This window comes from Sphaeramia orbicularis, chromosome 1 (genome assembly GCF_902148855.1).
Source record: "Sphaeramia orbicularis chromosome 1, fSphaOr1.1, whole genome shotgun sequence".
Classification (NCBI taxonomy): Eukaryota; Metazoa; Chordata; class Actinopteri; order Kurtiformes; family Apogonidae; genus Sphaeramia; species Sphaeramia orbicularis.
The window spans coordinates 34,760,279-34,781,784 of NC_043957.1; the positions used below are offsets into that span (position 1 = coordinate 34,760,279).

The 21,506-nt window shown below is 35.4% G+C and overlaps 1 protein-coding gene across 2 annotated transcripts in view; it reads right to left on the bottom strand.

Annotated features, from left to right (window-relative positions):
* Positions 1-3,443: 3,443 nt before the first annotated feature.
* The window catches only part of LOC115422635 (cytoplasmic phosphatidylinositol transfer protein 1), a 129,257-nt gene continuing 111,194 nt past the window's right edge, over positions 3,444-21,506 (bottom strand). The window contains exons 5-10 of one of the 2 annotated variants that reach the window (XM_030139075.1): positions 18,782-18,853; positions 13,343-13,438; positions 11,247-11,402; positions 10,117-10,180; positions 6,205-6,344; positions 3,642-3,779 (exon numbers count right to left, since the gene is read on the bottom strand). In XM_030139075.1, the coding sequence (XP_029994935.1) occupies positions 3,774-3,779; positions 6,205-6,344; positions 10,117-10,180; positions 11,247-11,402; positions 13,343-13,438; positions 18,782-18,853 (534 nt within the window). In that variant the 3' untranslated portion in view covers positions 3,642-3,773. Of the gene's footprint in view, positions 3,780-6,204; positions 6,345-10,116; positions 10,181-11,246; positions 11,403-13,342; positions 13,439-18,781; positions 18,854-21,506 lie in introns of both variants that reach the window. The other variant, XM_030139065.1, reaches the window with a different exon arrangement.

Consider the following 21,506-nt stretch of genomic DNA (forward strand, 5'->3'; position numbering starts at 1 on the left):
AATATGTATACATGTTAACATTCCATGCAGCATATAAAAACCCTTTCTTTGAATAATATCACTGGAAAAAGGGGAATTTTCCATCAAAACAACTCGCAGTTTCTACATATTTGCCTCTTCCTTCGGGACTTACGGCAACTAGCGGTACAAGCCTCGCACAAATGTGTCATAATCATCTTCTGCGACCACCGAACTACAGGTGAAATATAACCGATCAGCATCAGCAAAGGAAAAGTTTCAGCGTTTCGGCAAATGCAACACAATTAACAATCGCGAGTCAACTTCATCTCCTCCTTAACTTTCACGAAGCACACATATCAAAATTTAAAGCTCCCCAAAATGGCCTTATTCCTACATATGACGATAAAGTGATTGGCTGATTTGATACAATTTCATCACGTTTACGTCACATGAGATGTCCAGCATTAGTTTCAGGCAACATTTTACATAGGTTTCTAAGTCGTATTGACCTCTCTCGAATCCTAATATTGTTAAACTGTCATGCTAAAACTTCAAATATTAACAGATATCAGCTTTATCTAAAATGTTACCACTAATATGCAAATGTTCCACGGTTTGTGATGTGTAAACATTCCGAGGATTAAGTAGACCGGTGTAGTTACTGTACTGTAATGCCTGTAGAGGTATAAAATGTCTGGTTGGTAATAAGTAGGAGAGAAAGGTACAGTAACATCCCTGCCTTTTCAAAGCGTGAGATGCGTAGAGCGGGGAGACCTGAGGTGTAAACCCTTGAGGATTGTACTTAACTTGCATCTTCTGTGTGTAATTGTAGGTTTGAATGGAAAAGGATGACCGCAAACCCGATCCAAAACGGCTCAGGACACAGTTGCTGGGTGGTTCTGGTATGACGGTACTTGTCTTTCTAATGTGAATTTGAGTCTAACATAAGGTTGTCTTTGCTACTTTAATTGGTATCACTAGTCGCTTTTCCATTGGACATCTGAGCAAAACTTGACCAATATTTACTAAATGTCGAAAAAACAGAAGCGCGTAATGTCGGTTTTTCCAGTAAATCACAAATGCGTTGATTTGTTTATTTATTATCGCGAAATGACACGAGAAGTCACTCCATAAACATGGCGACAAATGTAAATATGGTGTTGATTTACAGCAGGGGTGTCAAACTCTTTTTCTTTCAGGGGCCACATTCAGCCCCATGTGATCTCACGTGAGCCGGACCAGTAAAATAATAACATAATAATCTATAAATAATGACAACTCCAAATTTTTTGTCTGTTTTGGTAAAAAAAAAAAAAACTACAAAATTCTGAAAATACTTACCTTTATACACTATCTAAACAAAAAAAGATGTGAATAATCTGAAAAAACTGAAATTTCTGTAAAAAAATAAGCGCACTTTTAACCTTTTCTACTTCAACTTATCATTTTTACATACGGATCGGATCTACAAAGACACTAAACACTTAGTAACAGGCAGAAAATAGTTCAAATTGTGCTTAATTTTCTTGACACATTTCAGGTTGTTCGTATTTGTTCAGGTTATTCACATTTTATTGTTACAGGATTGTTTGTAAATGTTAATATTTTCATAATTTAATGTTATTTTTTGCACTACAACAAAGACAAATATTTGAAGTTGTCATTATTTATAGGCATAATGTAATATTTTTTTCACATCAAACTGAGAAAAAAATATGGAGTTATTATTTTTTGTAGGTTATTATGCTGTTATTATTTTACTGTAGATCATATTGGTCTGTATGTGGAACCTGAATGAAAATGAGTTCAACAGCCTTGACTGTGGAATTTTTGCACTTTGAAAATTCCTCCCACTGGCCAGATTGGAACCTTTGGCGGGCCACATTTGGCCCCCGGGCCACATGTTTGAGACCCCTGATTTACAGATATATTCATTATTATTATATATATATTACCAGTCTATCTTGTACTAAATTAAAAACTGATTGGGTTTCCTGGTGTGTCCACACATACCGCGACATGTTTCTTCTTCTTCTTCGCTTGTCGTAACGTACGTCAACATCAGGTTTTTTAATTCACCTGACTCTAGTTGCGAAAAAAGGTCTTTCCATTGCAGTTTTGCGTGATATATCATTTGCGCTACGCCCGAAAAACCACCTCTTGCCAGCGCGAAAACTTTTAATGGAAAAATGAGTTTTGTCGAAATTGTCATTTTTCCATTAGGTAAATTTTTATGAGCAAGTTATAATTTGAGGGTCAATGGAAAAGCGACTACTAATTTCAGTCCTATTTAACTGCACACAGCCATTTTACAGACTGAAAAAAAGGACAATATTTATCATTTGCACACATAGTTGAATGAACTAATAAATCTTGACTGGCTCTGTGGTAATAAGGCAACTACTTCAAAGTTCAACAGCTTGTAAGCAACTGTCTACTCTTGATTGACCAAAAAAAAACAAACAAAAAAACCCCTAAGGAAACTGAATATTAATATAGGATAAGTAATCATATTCAAAACATTAGCGATGCTCTTTGACGTGAATAGTCATCGCATGTGGTTGTTACAATATAATACATAAGACTTGCAGGAAGAGGAAGTCGGGTCAAGGTAGCTGAGCCTACAGCTGCCTGGATGGCATAAAGGACAACGGTGAACACCTCTACACTGATTGGTCTGTGTGTCCAACATTATGGCAAATCATTGGCTAGATCAGGGGTGTCAAACTCATTTTAGTTCAGGGGCCACATTCAACTAAATTTGATCTGCAGTGGGCCGAACCAGTAAAATAATAACATAATAATATATAAACAATGTCATCTCCAAACTTTTCCATTATAGGGCGAAAAAAGTACATTTATATTATGTAAAGGTTTACATCTATAAACTATCCTTTCAAAAGATGTGAATAACATGAACAAACTGAAAAAATAAGTGGAATTTTAACAATATTATGCCTCAGTTTATCATTTACACATGTTCATTCTAACTTATAGATCACAGTGGATCTGCAAACACACAAAACATGTAATAACAGGCAGAATATTGTTCAAATCATACTTACTTCTCTTAAGACATTTCAATTTGTTCATATTTGTTCAAGTTATTCACATTTTTTTGCGAAATCATACTTTGTTTTAGTGTAAATACATGAAAATATTTACATTTACATAGAGAAAAATTTGGAGTTGTCATTATTTATACGTTATTATGATAATATTTTACTGGTCTGACCCACTTGAGATTGAATTGGTTTGAATGTGGAACCTGAACTAAAAGGATTGTTAATATCTTAATGTAATTTTTGCATTTCCCTGGACCCTTTGGCAGGTTGGATTTGGCCCCCGGGCCGCATGTTTGACACCTGTGGGCTAGATCATGAAAGCTGGGCACTGATGTTCGGAGGCTAGTCTCATCGGGCTACTAAGAAAAAGGGGATGGGGCAATACTTATGCTAAGACGATATCCCAAAGTCCCTTAACTATCTACTCTCCCATCTCTTCAATATCCAAGGTGGAAGATGGCGATGCGTCTGATTGGAGGTGGTTTGAAACTGACACGGGGGACTCTGGGACGGGTTCGGGTAAGGTCAAAGTTTCTGGAGCGGACTTTTTGCGTGGTCGGTCCTTGGGAACGGAGAGGGATTCGGGCGCATCTGTGCACATGGGGGTGGAGGGGGCGCTGGCGGGGCCGGTCAGGGCGAAGGATGACAGGGGTGTTGCGTTAACGGAGATCGAAGGTGGAAACATCCCGATCTTCTGGTTGGTGGCCTCCTGGATGGTGCGCTCAAACTCTCTCACCTCATCCATTGTCATGTCTGGATTGAAGAGGAAGAACGCACATTTTAGATCAGTTTATGGTTCCTAGGTCCACTATAGGGACAAAAGTATTGGGGACATGTTGAATTCAGGTGTTTCATCGCTAACAAACATCATATCAATATCATATGATTCTGTGTCGTCATAAAAATGGGAATAAACATTTTGACTTCATCGTACACTTACAAAATTATTCAAAAGTAAAAGAAAAATGAGTTTATTTTTTACTTGATTTTACAGAACTTTGATTTTTTTTTTTTTTTAAATCAGTGTAAATTTTTTAAATGTTCTACATCCAGATTTCTGAAATATTTGTCACAGTCTAAACTATAAGTAATCATAATAACCCATAAAGACCTGCTGTTACTTTTGTGGCAGTTCTAAAATATTTTTTTCTCTATAATGAATTTTTCTTAAGTGATTTATCACAATTTATTATGACATAATCCCCTGTACTTTGTGTTTTTTCAGTGAACATCAACTATTTTCCTATAATTAATTCACTGATCATGTAAATCAGAGGTGTCAAACTCATTTTAGTTCAGGGACCACATTAAGCTAAATTTGATCTGAAGTGGACCGAACCAGTAAAATAAAAATATAATAATATACAAATAATGTCAACTCCAAACTTTTCTCTGTTTTAGAGCGAAAAAAGTAAATTTACATTATGTAAAGGTTTACATCTACAAACTATCCTTTCAAAAGATGTGAATAACATGAACAAACTGAAAAAATAAGTGGAATTTTAACAATATTATGCTTCAGTTGATCATTTACACATGTACTTTATAACTTACAGATCACAGTGGATCTACAAATACACAAAACATTTAGTAACAGGTGGAATATTGTTTAAATCGTACTTACTTCTCTTAAGACATTTCAATTTGTTCATATTTGTTCAGGTTATTCACATTTTTTTGCAACATTATACTTTGTTTTAGTGTAAATACATGAAAATATTTACATTTACAAACAGAAACATTTGGAGTTGTCATTATTTATATGTTATTATAGTATTTTACTAAATCCCACCCACTTCAGATTGAATTGTTCTGAATGTGGAACCTGAACTAAAAGGATTAATATCTTAGTGTAATTTTTGCATTTCACAAATTCATCGCAAGGGCCGGACTGGACCGTTTGGCGGGCCGGATTTGGCCCCAGGGCCGCATGTTTGACACCTGTGATGTAGATGTTCATAAAAGCATTAACATTAAAGTTGAATGTTAGTAAATTAAAAAAGAGAAAACTGGAGAAAAAGTGACTTTTTCAGGAAAATCTATCATTAACTGAACATAAATCAAGTGTGTCCATCCACTGTCATTGATCCAACTCCGTAAGTTTTACTGGTGAATCAATGTTGTAGTAGATGACTATGTTTCTATGGTAACTATGGAGCTGATGAAAGTCCAAATGGGTCATATCTGATGACCATGATTAGTATTTTACACCAACTGTGGATCAACAGGTTTTAAACATTTTAGATCGTATTTGTGGGTTAAACCAAAAAAAAAAAAAAACATAACGGTCTGGTTTCTCCAACTCTCACTCAGGAAGACACATCAGCCTCTGAAAGAAATACTGTTCATGACATTTATCATGATAATTATTAACCTGTTTAACCCTGACCATATTTTCAGGGGAAAAATGCCTAAAAAGACATACCCAAAGTAAATGAAGAATTACTTCACAATAATAAGGTTCATATGGATGTTCTTGGTGTCTATGGACATTTAGAGACCTCACAGAATCTATTCCCATTGTCTAAAATATTCTATCTATTATTATGCCTGAGTAAACTGTAACAAACTAAAAGAGAAATTAGAATTTTTTATCCTCGCTTTTTTTTTTTTCGGCTGGATTGACGATGATATGCATAAATTAATAGTTTGTGTTGGAGATTTTTAATAGCGTATATTTCACCCCACAAAGATTAAAAATCATGTTTGAACATTAAAGTTTGCACTAAAATACACTTTTGATGTACTTTTATTAACATTAGAGTCTAAACTTTGAGCAAAAGTTGAAAAAAAAACATTCATTGTCCTGATTTATTATATTTTTATAGTAGATGAATATTAATATAATTTTTTCAGCCCACGGGCAGGATGATAGGGCTAAAGGGGTTAATAACAACTGACAGGAACATTATGAATATGATAATATTTCATGTGCCCCAATATTTTTGTCCGTATAATGTACCTCATAAAGCCAGAAAACAACTCACTCCAAGTAAAAATCCATCAGTTTGGATGATGAAATTCCTCACATACTTAAAACAGTTAACGTGTGAACAGATTCAAAGTAAAAATGTGTGACTGTGTGGACAAAGGTGACCGCTTCAGAAGCAAGTCGTCATACGTTCATATATGAGACAGAGGAGACGCAAATGGAGTAAAGAAATGAAAGGACACATACGCTTGCTTTGTCATGGATCTCTATGTCATCCAGTGAAGATGAGTTTGTTGTGGAATGCTCTTGCTGCTCATGGCAAACTTTAATGTTGGTTTTCTCATGCATTTGTCTCTCGTAATCCCGCACGTCATCCAAAGTCATATCTGGAAGAAGGGGTAGGTATGGAACGAGGGTCGAAATGTTGGTAACGTCCCTGTAACAGCACTCCGGTTAAGGGAGAGGTAGGGGAGGAGGGGGTTAGGTGTTAAAGGTGCATTCCGTGAGTGAGTAGAGCTGGCTAGCGAGCTAAAGGTTTTTAATATTAAAGCGTTAAAAGGCCAATTGCTAGAGCCCCAAAATCCAGAGACAGGTCTGAGCCACACCAGGAAGAAGGAAACAAAAAGGATAAGGTGAAGCACACTTCAAGAATGAGGAAAAAACGTGAACAATCCAGACCCAAATATGAGGTTGGATCATCTGAAGCACCACAAAGCAACACTGAGACGAGTTCCCTCCATGCCCAGGCAACACCATCCCCTCTTTGGGAGTATTTTCAGTTTGTAGGAAGTCGTTGTATAGAGGTTAGTGGTTATTGAAGCGATTGGAATCGAGGAGAAGAGAAAAGAAGGAAGAAGAGAGAATTCGCCGTTATCTTTGTGTGCTCCAGTGATGGAAAAAACCCAAACACTGAGTTAGTAGAGGAGTTGCAGCTATTTATGACCTGCTTCTTGTGTAACGAGACTCTCGGAGAAACATGCTGCGGCAGCTTTCATGTTTCAGTAAATGCATCATTCTTCACTGATGTAAACTTCCAATTATTCCCTCCTGTAACAATGCACCTAATTACAGTATGTGGCAGGATTTACTGGAATACCCATGACACGGATAATCATGAACACAGTAAAATCTGCTGATGTTTGGTATTAATGTTAAAAATAATGCCGAACGGTGTCAAAATAACAAAATAAATCTGTTTTCGGGCACTAATGCTATAATTTGAATATTATATTAAATGTATTTTCTGAACATGAAACAGTGTTTTAGGTGTTGTTTTTCGTGCAGGTTTCATTTAAAACAAACACTGATCGTGTCTGGAAAATCAAGCACAGTGTTTGTCGTTATTAGTGATTCTTAAGGGATTCATGCTGAAGGAGGAAGAGTAGGGTTGGCAGTGACAGTTTGATGCAGTGGTGCAGATGGAGTGATCGTTCATGCACAATAAATGGCCAAAAAACAGCATTAAACAGTATTTCATATCATCACATCAACTTTACCAATAACATTTAGAATTTCATAAAGTTTTAAAGAAATCACTCATAATATAATACTGCAGAAATAAGTTCATGACATATTACTGCAATAAGAAATGGAGTGTATTGATTTGTAACACATATGCACAACCTGGACAAAAAACAGAAGTCCTCATCTCACTGGGTAATTACTGCGCTGATTAAATATGTTTCAACAAGTGTCTTTAGTAGCTTCTCATTTCTTAAACATCAGATTACTACAGAGCATAATGATCAGATAATGCCAGGATTAATCAGGCTCAAATTGTTAAAGAGTGGTTCAGAGAGCATGAGACGCCATTTTCACAGAGTCCAGGCCTGAAAACTATTGCGAGTCTTTGGGATGTGATGGAGAAATGGTCCGACTCTTCATCATCAATACTAGATCTTGGCCAAAAATGAATGAAACTATGAATGGAAATAATAAATATAACTGTATTTGTAATCAAAGCTAAAGGTAATCCATTGAAATATTGTGTGTTAGACTTATCTTTGGCCAGGCTGTGTACATAAATATGGGTCCGATCAAGCGGTAAGACGTGGACACATTTCATGTTCTACAGTCTCTGTCGTGTAAGCAGAATAACTTATATGCATGTACTGTCACGGAAAAAATTACACTGGTCTGCAATTTTTAGAAATGATTTGCTTCAGAGATTAAATGTGCTAAATGTTACGTATTTTAATAAGATTAATTGGAAAATAAATGACAAAAGTGCCGGTTTGCTGATGTTTTATATGTATATGGTTTAAGTGTTATTACACATATATACTGGTTTATGTACATTTATATAATAGTTTTATAAATCTTCCACTAAATAGAACCTGTAAAGTGAATGTATTCTAATATGCAGACAGTGTTTTGAAGTAGATCTTGTAGCTCTGAGACAAATATTCCTTTTGAGTCAAACCCATTCTCTCATTAATTCTTGAATTTCACATTTTGACCCAAGGCTGTATCTTGGAAAGTTCAGCCAACCAGCATTTTTTACTTAATTTTTCTTTATCAGTGACTCTCATGTGGTAAAATTTCATTACTTTTATTATGGAAGCATTTTCCTCGCAGACCAGTGTTATTAGACCATCAAAAGTCATCAAAAACAATGATTATGCAATTAAGTACCTTGCAAGTTGTAAATACTTGTTAAAAGCAAGTTGCTGTTCTGTGTTCTGTAGTTCTATGACTCATGTTCTGCCTATAGAGGAGAGTATTTGAGTTAACAGGGTGGATGGAATATTTCAGTTTGGCACCATGACTGAACGGTCTGTGCTGCTGTCATACAGTCTATGTGGTTTTTCACACATTGTTATGACCCTGGGTCATAATTTGCCTATTTATGTGTATAATACAGGGTGGGGAAGCAAAATTTACAATATTTTGAGGCAGGGATTGAAAGACAGTGTATGACCAATTAGTTTATTGAAAGTCATGAGAATTTTTTTGCCACAAGAAAATTGACATAATAGAAAATGTTTTTATTCTATGTGTCCTCCTTCTTTCTCAATAACTGCCTTCACACGCTTCCTGAAACTTGCGCAAGTGTTCCTCAAATATTCGGGTGACAACTTCTCCCATTCTTCTTTAATAGTATCTTCCAGACTTTCTCATAATAGTTTTGCTCATAGTCATTCTCTTCTTTCCATTATAAACAGTCTTTATGGACACTCCAACTATTTTTGAAATCTCCTTTGGTGTGACGAGTGCATTCAGCAAATCACACACTCTTTGACGTTTGCTTTCCTGATTACTCATATGGGCAAAAGTTTCTGAAAAGGTATGGATAATAGTGTTAGGTATGATTATGACATCAATATATGTTTGGTTTCAAAACAATTGACGTAGTGCCTGCTGAGAAAAAACAACTGAATGTTCATTGTAAATTTTGCTTCCCCACCCTGTATGTATATGTTTGCTGTATAGAGGGTATGCACATACGTCACTTCCCCCCTGGGCCACGCCCCTCTATGTCAGACTGAGTGGCAAAAACAAACCAGCTCTATATGGCGGAGCATAGCAGTAACTACAGCTAGACCGGGAAAAATGTGGAATATAACATGAAATTAAAGACAATTGGACTGGACACGGATCCATACAAGCTATCAAACAACAAGTGGTCTACGAACATTGATATGTGGCTGGAAATCACCTATTTTAAAAACAACAAACCAGATATAATCACAATGTTTTATATAATGTATTCAATACTAACACAGTGTTATTTACAACCTGTGGTGGTCCATACTGATATAGGTAAATTACAAATAAAGGGTAATTTCTCGGTAACAGTTCACAGATATATTTTAAATGTGACCAGTGTATGAATTTACAAACTTCATCATTCAGAATTTTAATTTCTCAAAGTTACAGACAGTCTTTTCGTGTCTTTTTGTTCATTTAATGCAGCTTAGCAGAAGGTTCGGAACTTCTCCTGTACTCTGTAAGTGGTATTTTAAAAAGGATAACAGTCCCATAAAATACAGATCTTTAGTTAAAAAAAATGAGCCCACTTGATAAATGATGTGTGCAAATGTACTTTTTCATGTTGATGTTCACTTTCGCTTGATCGGATCCATATATAAGTAAAAGGATAAATTTGGAGAATCAAAATGAGCTGGAATGTAGATAGCAGAGCTGTAATAGACCTACCAATCCATTCATCCACCCAGGCAAAGGCCTGCCTGTGTCCCAGCAGCAGCACATCCCGAATCACCTGTAACACAACAAAATGACCAACAAGATCTAGTACTGATGTCAAATCTGAGAATCGTATTGCAGTTTTTGTAGACGTACAGTATGAACGATTTAATGATTCAATCATTTAACTTACTACAACAGAATAACCCCCTGTCTACCAGCGTACAATTGTATCACTGAGAATATTCAAATCCAGGTCACCTGTGAAATAATAACCTATTATAATCTGTCTTTTCCACGCTGACATGTTCATTTATCAAACATAATGTACAAATGTCACTACTAATACCAGGGTCTATTTTATTTAAGTGTTCCAGTAAGCAGTGACAGCAGAACAAGGATTTTACAAATGAAGCAGTGTTGTTAAATTCAGTCACAATTTACCTACATTAAAAGGGCTCATAATTTGCTTTTTTTTAAATGGAATTATGCATTTTAAGACATTTCCCTGTGGTCTACCTAAACTGTAAATGCTCTGCTTGGGTCTGATTCTTCATTAATTCAACTCCACAGGTCCATCTTCAACCTTATTTCTGAGTAATGACACCAGAAATGTTGTTTTGAGCACTGGCCCTTTAAATGTAAATGAGCCACTTCACGCCCCACCCCCTCCAGGTTGTTTCTGTGCTGCTCTGTCCTGTTCAGTTACTTGTGTTCGTTAATACAACCAACAACTGAACATTTTAGGTAATCGGCTCGAAGTTTGGACATATTTTCAGTATGGACTACTATCGCTGCTGCTGACAAACAATTGTGGCGTACTCGAAGAAATGTTTGTCTGAAGCCTTGACCTTATATGTGCAAATGTCATGACGTAATTACTTACAGACGCAACAAATTAAGCAGGAAATAAAACAGGTTGTAGAAATCCACTCGAATTTTGCCGGAATGAATATAAAGATAGCTTTGCAGCACCTGGAGGGTTCAAATTCAAACTTTATTAACTATTAGGGTCTAAATACACAAATAAATGAACCAAAGGCTAATACAAGTGGATTTAGCGAAATATGACCCCTTTAAACAAAACTGCAACATCAAAAATTAAAAAGGAATTTGTCTGTTAAACCGAGTTAAGCTCTCACCTTGTGCACAAACTGTTCGACCCGTGTCTGCAGACCCCACACCTCAAACTTAACAGTGACCAGTTTGTACGAGCACATGATGGGGTCCTGAGTGTCCCTCCACCCTTCCTGCAGGATCCCTCGAGACGTCTTCTCCGACTTGAAATATCGCAAATCCTGCACACACAAATTTATTACAATAATTAATCTAAACCTCCAGGCGTCAGCGTATCTGACTCCCAGTGGAGACAGACATGACGTGGTATAGAGCCTGGAATTAGAAGTACACACTGGTATTAAAGAACATTTGTCTCAACACCGCTGGCTCTTTGTTGAATCTTTAGGTTCATTAGAGTGACGGCGGTCTGTTATCGAGTAGCTTTGAAGACAATTACCAGCTTCCCCACTTTCATGTTAAAGGCTTTCTGACTTTAAATCAGTGGTTCCCAACCTTTTTTGGTTCGTGACCTCATTTTAACATCACAAATTTCTGGCGACCCCAGACATTCAAAATGGAGACTTTTTTTTTTTTGCTACAATAAATTTGCTTTTGATCATGTAATAGTTTGTTATACTATGTTGCAAATAAACACTAATTTTAGACAACATTTAGTCTATATAATGTATATTATTATGGATAATAATATAATGTATATTATTATTACCAGAAATTTCAGGCGACCCTATTTGAATTCCAGGCGACCCCACGTAGGGTCCCGACCCCAAGGTTGAAAAACACTGCTTTAAGTCCTGGAGGTGATGGGAGGAGCATACAAAGCAGCAAGTGCAGCTGCTAGACAAGAGGGAACATGTCTCTAATTTTGGATTAGACGACAAAGTCAATCAGTATGACAATCCATGATAACAAAAAAAGAAAAATTTTATTCATTCATTCATTCATTCATTCATTTGTTCATTCAATTTATTCACATATATATTAAAAGATCCAAGTATGAGAACGTCACATTTTGCATTTACATTATGTGAAATGGGATACCCTGGGAAGCTGAAGAACTTTTGAGAAGGGCCCAGACACAAAGAATAAATACCACATGTAACAATAATGCAACACATTTTACAGTAAGACAAACCCAAAAATAACCCCCCCCCCCCCTTTTCAAGCATCCACAGTCTCTCACAGTACAGGTTTACATGATAAGCACTAGGGATGTAACGATATGAAAATTTCATATCACAGTTATTGTGACCAAAATTATCACGGTTATCATTATAAGCTCAGTATTATTGAAATTGTGCTCAAAATGTTCAAAAAGTTCTAATACACAAACTGAAACAATTTAACCAAGTTGCATTAAAAAAACAAACAAACAAAAAAAAAAATGAAATAATAGGCACAATGTACTTTCTGTTGGCAGAAACATTAAAGTATTAACCATTAGTGGTCTGAGCCTATTTTGGCTGTTTTTCAGTCCTTTTGATTTTGCCTTTATATACTATATAAACAAATCTTTACTATACCCATGTTTGGTATCTTTTTTTTCAGCACAACTTCATCTATATCATCTGCCTATTATTTTTTGCACATTAACCTACTATAAAAATACAAAAGGCCAGAAAACACAAAAAAAAAATATAAAATCCAATTTGAAAAATGTATATAATTTATTGCATAAATAACACAAAGATGCTTAACGAACCTTTTCAAAGACTTTAAAAGTGAATATTGGTTCCAAATATTAGGTATATAAAATATAAATTGTAATAAATAAAAACTATACTCAAATATTTGACATAAAAGCAGATCTTTACATAGGGTTTTTTCCCCTAAAAGTGTGGTAATCAAACACGGTTATCATGATAATTAGAATTTAAACGGTAATACTAGCCGTCTGGAATTTTACTGCGGTTTGATCCACGGTCTCACTCACACACACTCACATACACAAAATAAAATAATGTTAATGTTAATAATAATGTTAATTCCCCTAACCTAAAATGTTTATTATGAGGATAGAACACTCCAATAGAAATGAGTAAAACACATAATATACTCGTTAATATCACACTGTTCTACCTCAGTACCAGCGGTGTTAAGCTACCAGACATTAGTGTTATTATCATCACATTCATACACATGCATACCTACACAAACTCACCTCAGACTCTTTATAGTAGCGCTCGGGGATCTCATCGTAGGCGATGTCAACGAAACAAACCTCCCTCTCCTGCTCCTTCAGCTCCGTGTCGAAGATCTGAAAACAGAACGCTTCAGTTTGCCAGTGTCACCACAGCCTCCGCCTGCCAATCAGACTAGTCTCTTCGCATAAAAATATAACTAACACCTCGGAAAAGGTTTTGTATCTCACCAGATATGCCCAGACATGTGGCTGACAAACCTGCTGCCTTGCTTACTGCTGTGATTAAAAATGTGGATATTACTCTCAGAACCAACAATGTGTATATCAAGGCCCCCCTCAATATTTAGTCACTGACACACATATTGTCGTTGGTTATATGACCATTAGGGGGTGCTCTACAGCTGTATCTTCAATCTGTTCCTGCCAAATGAGTCGGCGCTGATTGCAATTAAATGTTGACACAGTTAACCGACCGTACAACCTCCTCAATTCTACTGCTTTTTGCCCAATTTCTTTTTTTTTTTTTTTTTTTTTATGTAAATGGTCAGGTGTTTTGTTAAATCCCCCGTGAAGAGGTCTGGAACTTTGAGCACAGATAGAGCTAAAAATTGCATCACACACACATATATATGTAAATAATCTAAGCATGCTGAAAACATAAACAGCCTCAAGAAAAATAAATAAATAAATAAATCAGTGTATGTGCATTAGTGTGTTGTCAGAGCCCCAAAGGGTCATAGGCTTTATTTAAGCGATTATTTTTAATCCAACCAAAGGCACTCTTCTAGAAGATGAAAATGAAAATGACCAATTAAGCCAAAAATAAAGACTTAACATTCAGCTTCTATTTTTTTTTTTTTTTAGACAGACAGACAGACAGACAGACAGACAGACAGACAGACAGACAGACAGACAGACAGACAGACAGACAGACAGACAGACAGATAGATAGATAGATAGATAGATAGATAGATAGATAGATAGATAGATAGATAGATAGATAGATAGATAGATAGATAGATAGATAGATAGATAGATAGATAGATAGATAGATAGATAGATAGATAGATAGATAGATAGATAGATAGATAGATAGATACTTTATTGATCCCCAGGGGGAACATCAGATTTTTTAATCTGATGTTCACAAATTAAAGCCTAGTCTGAGTAAACAACTGAGTAACATAAATGTATTTAAAAGGATGAAAATGAAAAGCAGCCTTAAAATGTGTTTAGTATTTTATAACAGATATTCATACAGCATTTCTGACATGTTTAGCATGCGTTTTCACATCCCCAGCTGGCAGGTGATATGATATCGGAAACATTTTCAAGACATGTTTGCACCATATGGCATTTAACATTCAGTCAACCATAGGGTCATTCACACCTTTTCCATATTCAGGATTTCTCTCCAAATGCATACAATCCAACACTGTTATCTGCTGTAGCCACTGTAACCCTACACCACTCATACATAGTGGTAGTGCACATACTCCTACTGCTGAATCTGCATTGTCATGTCTGATGGATCTGAGTGTGTTCAGTGTGGGGAATACTATCGTTTTCTGGCCTGTATCTTGTCTTGAGTAGTTGTGGAGGCTTAAATGTACTTCGTTTTAACTAAGACGTTCACGCCCTAACCCAGTGGTTCCCAGCCTTTTTTACCTTGTGACCCCATTTTAACATCACAAATTTTTGGTGACCCGAGACATTTTGTTTTACCAAAATTAATTTGTTTTTGATCATGTAATAGTTTGCTATACTATGTTGCAAATAAACGTTAATTTTAGATGACATTTAGTCTATATAATGTATATTATTATAGACGGAGGCAGAAAATCCAGGTGTAGATTACTGCACAAAATGAGAATTTTATTTCTCTTGGTCAGGATATGTACAGTCAGTCCAGCTTGGATTTACAAGGCTGACAATTAATACTGAATAAACAAGAACTCAAACTATGAATTATGAAAGAGCTGCAGCATCTGAAACTGACCACAATGAACATTTGAAAGATAAACAGTACCACAGTGCTTCAGTTTCAGCTTCACAGTTTGTCATGTCTGTTATGGATTGGGATTGTCTCTGTCAACTCATCATATGTTTTTATTAGTAAGTTTTTTTTGTATTATTTTTAATCAATTAATAGAAATTTCAGGCAACCCCATTTGAATTCCAGCCGACCCCACGGTTGAAAAACACTGCTCTAACCTTATGATTATTTTCTGCAATGTAAATTAATCCCTCAGCAGGCAAGAGACGCTTTACAGGAGCTGATTTCTGAAATTAGTTTAAGTAATAAAGTGACACTACAGGGTGTCATTGTCATCACTGTTGTAGTCTTTCCTTTCCGATTTCAGCATTTTACATAAACATCTAATTCAATTCAGCCTCCGCTACAAGCTCTCCTACCTCTATGTTTTTGGATCTAAATTCCTCTTTTCCTCTCTCCTCCCCATTGTTGCCTCCTCCTCTTCCTCCTCCTCATCATCATCATCATCATCTCAATGGGTACATTCTGTCATTTACAGTGTGGAAGAGAAATGCTGGCACAATAAGGGTGATATGTCAGCATGCATGAGAGCAGTCGGCCGAACAGAATGGAGACCTGGGGGGGGTGTGAGGGTAAAAAGTGAAGAGAAGTGGAGGAGGTGAACAGAGGAAAAGAGATGGAGGTGAGGGGAATACAGAAGCCAGCTTGAGGAGGGATAGAGATTAGAGAAGTGAGCGCAAAAAAACTGTGAAAACTGTAGAAATGTATGCAGAGACTCATACTGATAATAAATAAGGAGAGAGGAAGAGGAAGAAAGGATGATGATGATGATGATAATGCGGGGAAGATGAATAAATAAAATGAGAGGATGTGATGAGACATCTGCAATGTATGAACATACTTATTTAGCTGCAACATACAAATAATGACTAAAAAGTCTGTTTATTGAGCATTTTTAAGTGGATTACAGTGACTTTCCTACTTTTTTTCCCCCATTGTGAACAAAAGCAGAAAGCAAACAAAAGGCTTGTAGGAGTTTTCTCTAATCCTCTGCAACAACAGCCTCAAACTATTTGAAGCGCTATCATTTGCGAGGACCTCCAGATGTTGTCACACTGGATCTCAGAGCCCTGTAGAGCAGGGGTCTCAAACTCATTTTCTTTAAGGGGCCACATTCAGCTCGATTTGATAAAACAAAATGTAGTGAAATAATAATAAAGAAATAATAGTAAAATACAGTAAAATAATAGCATAATAACCCTATAAATAATGACAATTCCAAATTTTTGTCATTGTTTTAGTGCAAAAAACCCCATTAAATTATGAAAATACTTACTTTTATTAACTATTCAAACAAAAAAAGATGTGAATAACCTGAAAAAAAACTGAAATTTCTTAAGAAAAATAAGTGCTATTTTAACAATATCATTCCTCAACTTATTATTTATACATCTGCATTATGGAACCGAACTACAAAGACACTAAACACTTTGTAACAGGCAGAAAATTGTTAAAATTATACTTAATTTTCTTTAGACATTTCAGGTTATTCATATGTTATTGTTACAGGATAGTCTGTAAATGTACATATTTTCATAATTTAATGTTATTTTTTGCATGACAACAAAGACAAATACTTGAAGTTGTCATCAGTTATAGACATAATGTAATATTTTATTCACATCCAAGTGAGAAGAAAATATGGAGTCATTATTTCTTGTAGGTTATTATGCTGTTATTATTTTACTGTAGTTCATATTGGTCTGTATATGGAACCTGAACTAAAACGACTTTGACAGCCTTGACTGTGGAATTTTTGCACTTTGAAAATTCTTCCCACGGGCCAGATTGGAACCTTTGGCGTGCCGCATTTGGCCCCCGGGTCGCATGTTTGAGACCCCTGCTGTAGAGTGTCCTGGTGTTCAGCTAACCAAAGACAAATCTATGCAAATGCCCTGCAGTGTTGCAATACAATGGGTGTTTTCAGGATGAAATAAAAAGTAAAATATTGTAAAAATGAAAGAGATGAAACCGTTTTTTTGTGTTCTTATTCTGCCGCTGTGTAATTCATGAGTCTGTGGAGAGATTACAGCGCCTCAGGATAAACAGTATGTTAATGCTCTGTGTGAAATCGGATAGTATTATGGAATTCTGCATGTCATTTGCTGCTACCACACCCTCACAGTGGATGAAGTCCACACAAACCCACTCATTTCCATCACTACACTGTCTGCACATCACTCGTTTGCCGTCGTCACTCTCCCGATTCCTTTCCTTTTCCTTTCCTTGTCTCCTCTATCCACTCTTCTCATCAAGTATTTGTACTTTGTGCATTTAAAAGCAACACACGGATTAAAAACACACTGAGCAGACACACTGATGTTACATAACGTTTTTGAAAATAAAGCAGCACACCACTGCTTTATTATTTCACAGCATGAAAAATACAAAGCCTCACCTTTTGCTGTGAAAATGTTTCACTAAGTAGTGCAGCTGAATCACCTACACCATATGTCTGTGTGTAGACAATGAAGTTTTTTTTTTGGTTTTTTTTTTACACGTCTAAACAGTGCTATACACCTGAAAATAAACATAAATTCATAACGCAACTGTGATTTGTCAAAGTTATTTGCTGCAGGCCGTGTCTGTTCTTGGAATTTAATAAAAGAAAAAATATGTGATCCGTCGCCTTGTCTTGTCAAACAAAACAAGCATCAGTCTAAAACATCACCTCAATGCAAAGTGACAGCCTGTTCATTTCTATCTCGCTCTCTGCTTTATCGTTGCATGTAAAAATAAGACACATCAGCAGGACACATGAGCTGCACAACGGAGCCGTCTCTCCCTTATACTGGCACATCATTGACAATCTAATGAGAAATATAAAGATACTATAAAATTCATCTGCTGGCTTCCTTCCATGATATATTTTATTTATATATTGCGCCCAATCCCACTATTCTTCTTGCTCACTGTCCAGGCAATGGCAGCCTTTCATTTGATGACTAATGCCGCTATAAACTGTAGAGCAGAACAAAATATAGAGTAAATGAAAATGGGCAGGCCAACAGCCCAAATGAAATTAGCTGTCCAACTATCGGAGCAGTTTTTGGCAGGCTCTCAGGGCTCATGTATAGTTGGCATTACAAGGGGAGTTGTTAAGGAAGGTTTATGTGGTGCCAGATCTTTCTCCATGGTTTTACTCACACAGCCTTTGCTTATGTTTTGTTTTCTACCATATGTCCTTTGTGGGTCGTTCTGTGCTAAAACAACCAGATGTAATGTACAGTTTTTGTATCCGAGCATAAAAGAGAGACAGCAGGGTTGAGTCTGGAAGTAAACATCCACCGACCTTCAGTGCACACAAGGTGGGTTAGAAGTGCATTCTTTGCACAGAGTCAAACATTAATAAACACATTCACATCAATATTCAAAGCGTCTGTCACATGCAGAATACATACATTGTCGTTGCATCCTTTGTTGTCTTCGTATTTCGTCTCTATGTGAATGGAGAACTTGGGCAGGAATGAACACTGAAAAGAAATACAAAAAAAGAACCAGGTGCAAAAAAATAAAACAACCAGAGTCGAGTGAAGGTTTTCTCACCTCATTGTCCAAAATGAAAAGGCAAAAATTTGACATATTGCAAGGTTTTATCACTTTCATAAAACCTACTGTTAGTGTTGAGACATAGAGTCATACAAATAGACTACAACAATATCATGCATTCTGTCGCTGTCACAACATCATCCTTTGTCCCCTCGCCCTGAAGTCAAGTCAAGATTTCTCAGTTCAATTCAGTGAGCTTTACTGAGCATAAAGGATAATATAAATGAATAATGAGGAAAATAGTCAACATCGCCCTGCTATTAAATAGGAATAAATCGTTTATTTTCTGCCCAGATTCAAAGCTACACAAAGAAATAATCACAAGGCAACAAGTCACAGCGTCAAACAAATCATATCTGCTATTCTCCATAAAATGGGGGTGGGTGGGACATAAGGGTTGTTTATTTTACTGACTTTTGCTTAGTTTTTTACTATGTACACCGTCATTATATCACCTACTGCACACTTGTTACTTTATTTACTATTATTATTACTATTTATGTCATTCAGTCACTTTGAAAAAGTAGTCACTTTAACAACTTTGTTTTATATTTGATATTTTTTTTAATCTTCTCTTTATATTTGTATTGTATTTGATGTTTATCATCCTGTGCTGCTGTACATTTCCATCAATAAAGTATATCTTATCTTGTTACATGGTAATTAAAATTTTTACTTCTAAGAATTTCCATTGGTTATTATATGGTTATTACTTTGGTAATTACATGCTGTTATTACATTAGGATTATTATATTATTATTCCGTTATTTCTATGCTATTACTGAGCTGTAAAGTAGAGTGCTTCCTATTGGAATAAAAGAATTAAAGAGTTTAAAGAACAAGAGAAAAAAAATTCTCTGTCGGGATTCGTCACATTCATCAAGGTTAATGCATTCCTCATGCATTTTCACATTGTGCAACTACAGTATGTATGTTTTGTATGCTTGTCCTAATAGGAACATTTGCTTTTCATTTATTATGTATCTTGAAATTTCACATCAGAAAAAATGTTTATGGAAATGGAACAATTTGATAAAACCTTCCAAATTCTGCAAAAAAAAAAAAAGAAAAAAATTCCTTTGCTCGCTTGAAGTGCTTTTCATGTTTATTTGAAAAATGTAAATGTACATAGAGGAAATAGAAACACTTATTTCAACTAAATTCTGACTTTTCCGAACATTTAACTCATGTGACTGATCAGCTGACTGGCTGTTTGCTTTACCTTCCCAGATTCAGTGTGAAAACATGTCTGGTATAAAAGGTCTTGTGGACTGATAAGAAGACCAGATTATTCAGATGGAAAACAACAGCAGAATATTCGAATGCTTCTGTTCTGTTTATTAGAGCCATGTGTGCCGTAGCCTGCAGCTTTGGTGGTTTTGCTTTGCCTTTTTTTAACCTTTAACCTTGGTATGCTGTTCCTACTTGTGTTTGAAATAAAGTTTATATCATATATCAAACAGTATCTGTATACAGTATTTTGTAAGTTTGGGGGTATATTTATCAACATATTCTGCACTTATATTGTTGTATTTGTCTTCCTGTTGCGATGTCATTCTTCCTACTGATAATCCTGGGTCTACGACGGCATATTAGGGCCACATAAGAAAATAAAAACACTTGTCACCATGAGAATAAAGTCATTATAGTTCGAGAATAAAGTCGTTATTTAACGAGAATAAAGTCATAGTTTTATGAGAATAAAGTTATACCCACTCATCGAATAATGTAGAACTTGGAACATTTTGTGAAGTCTTACTTTCATTTGGGGTTTACGCACGGTCAGATACTAAGCCTATCCTCCCATCAATACATTGCTGCTTCGCTTGTTGCCTTCACTGTAAACCAGAAACTCTGTTGATTTTTCAAAATATTACGACTTTAATCTCATAAAACTATGACTTTATTCTTGTTAAATAATGACTTTATTCTCGAAACATTACAACTTTATTCTCGTTAAATAATGAGTTTTTTAAAACTACGACTTTATTCTCATTAAATAACGACTTAATTCTCAAAATATATCGACTTTATTCTCCTTAAATAATGAGGTTTTTTTTTAACTACAACTTTATTCTCATCAAATGATAACTTTATTCTAGAAATATAACGACTATTTTCTCATTAAATGAGTTTTTTAAAACTACAACTTTATTCTCATTAAATGATAACTTTAATCTAGAAATATAACGACTTTATTCTCATTAAATAATGAGTTTTTTAAAACTACAACTTTATTCTCATTAAATGATAACTTTATTCTAGAAATATAACGACTATATTCTCATTAAATGAGTTTTTTAAAACTACGACTTTATTCTCACTAAATGATAACTTTAATCTAGAAATATAACAACTTTATTCTCATTAAATAATGAGTTTTTTAACTACAACTTTATTCTCGTTAAATAATGAGTTTTTTAAAACTACAACTTTATTCTCATTAAATAATGACTTTATTCTCAAAGTATAACGACTTTATTCTTGTAGAGACAAGCGTTGTTATTTTCTTATATGGCCCTAATACGCCGTCACATGGGTCAGAACTAATTCTTCTTTTTTTTTTTTTTTTTAACC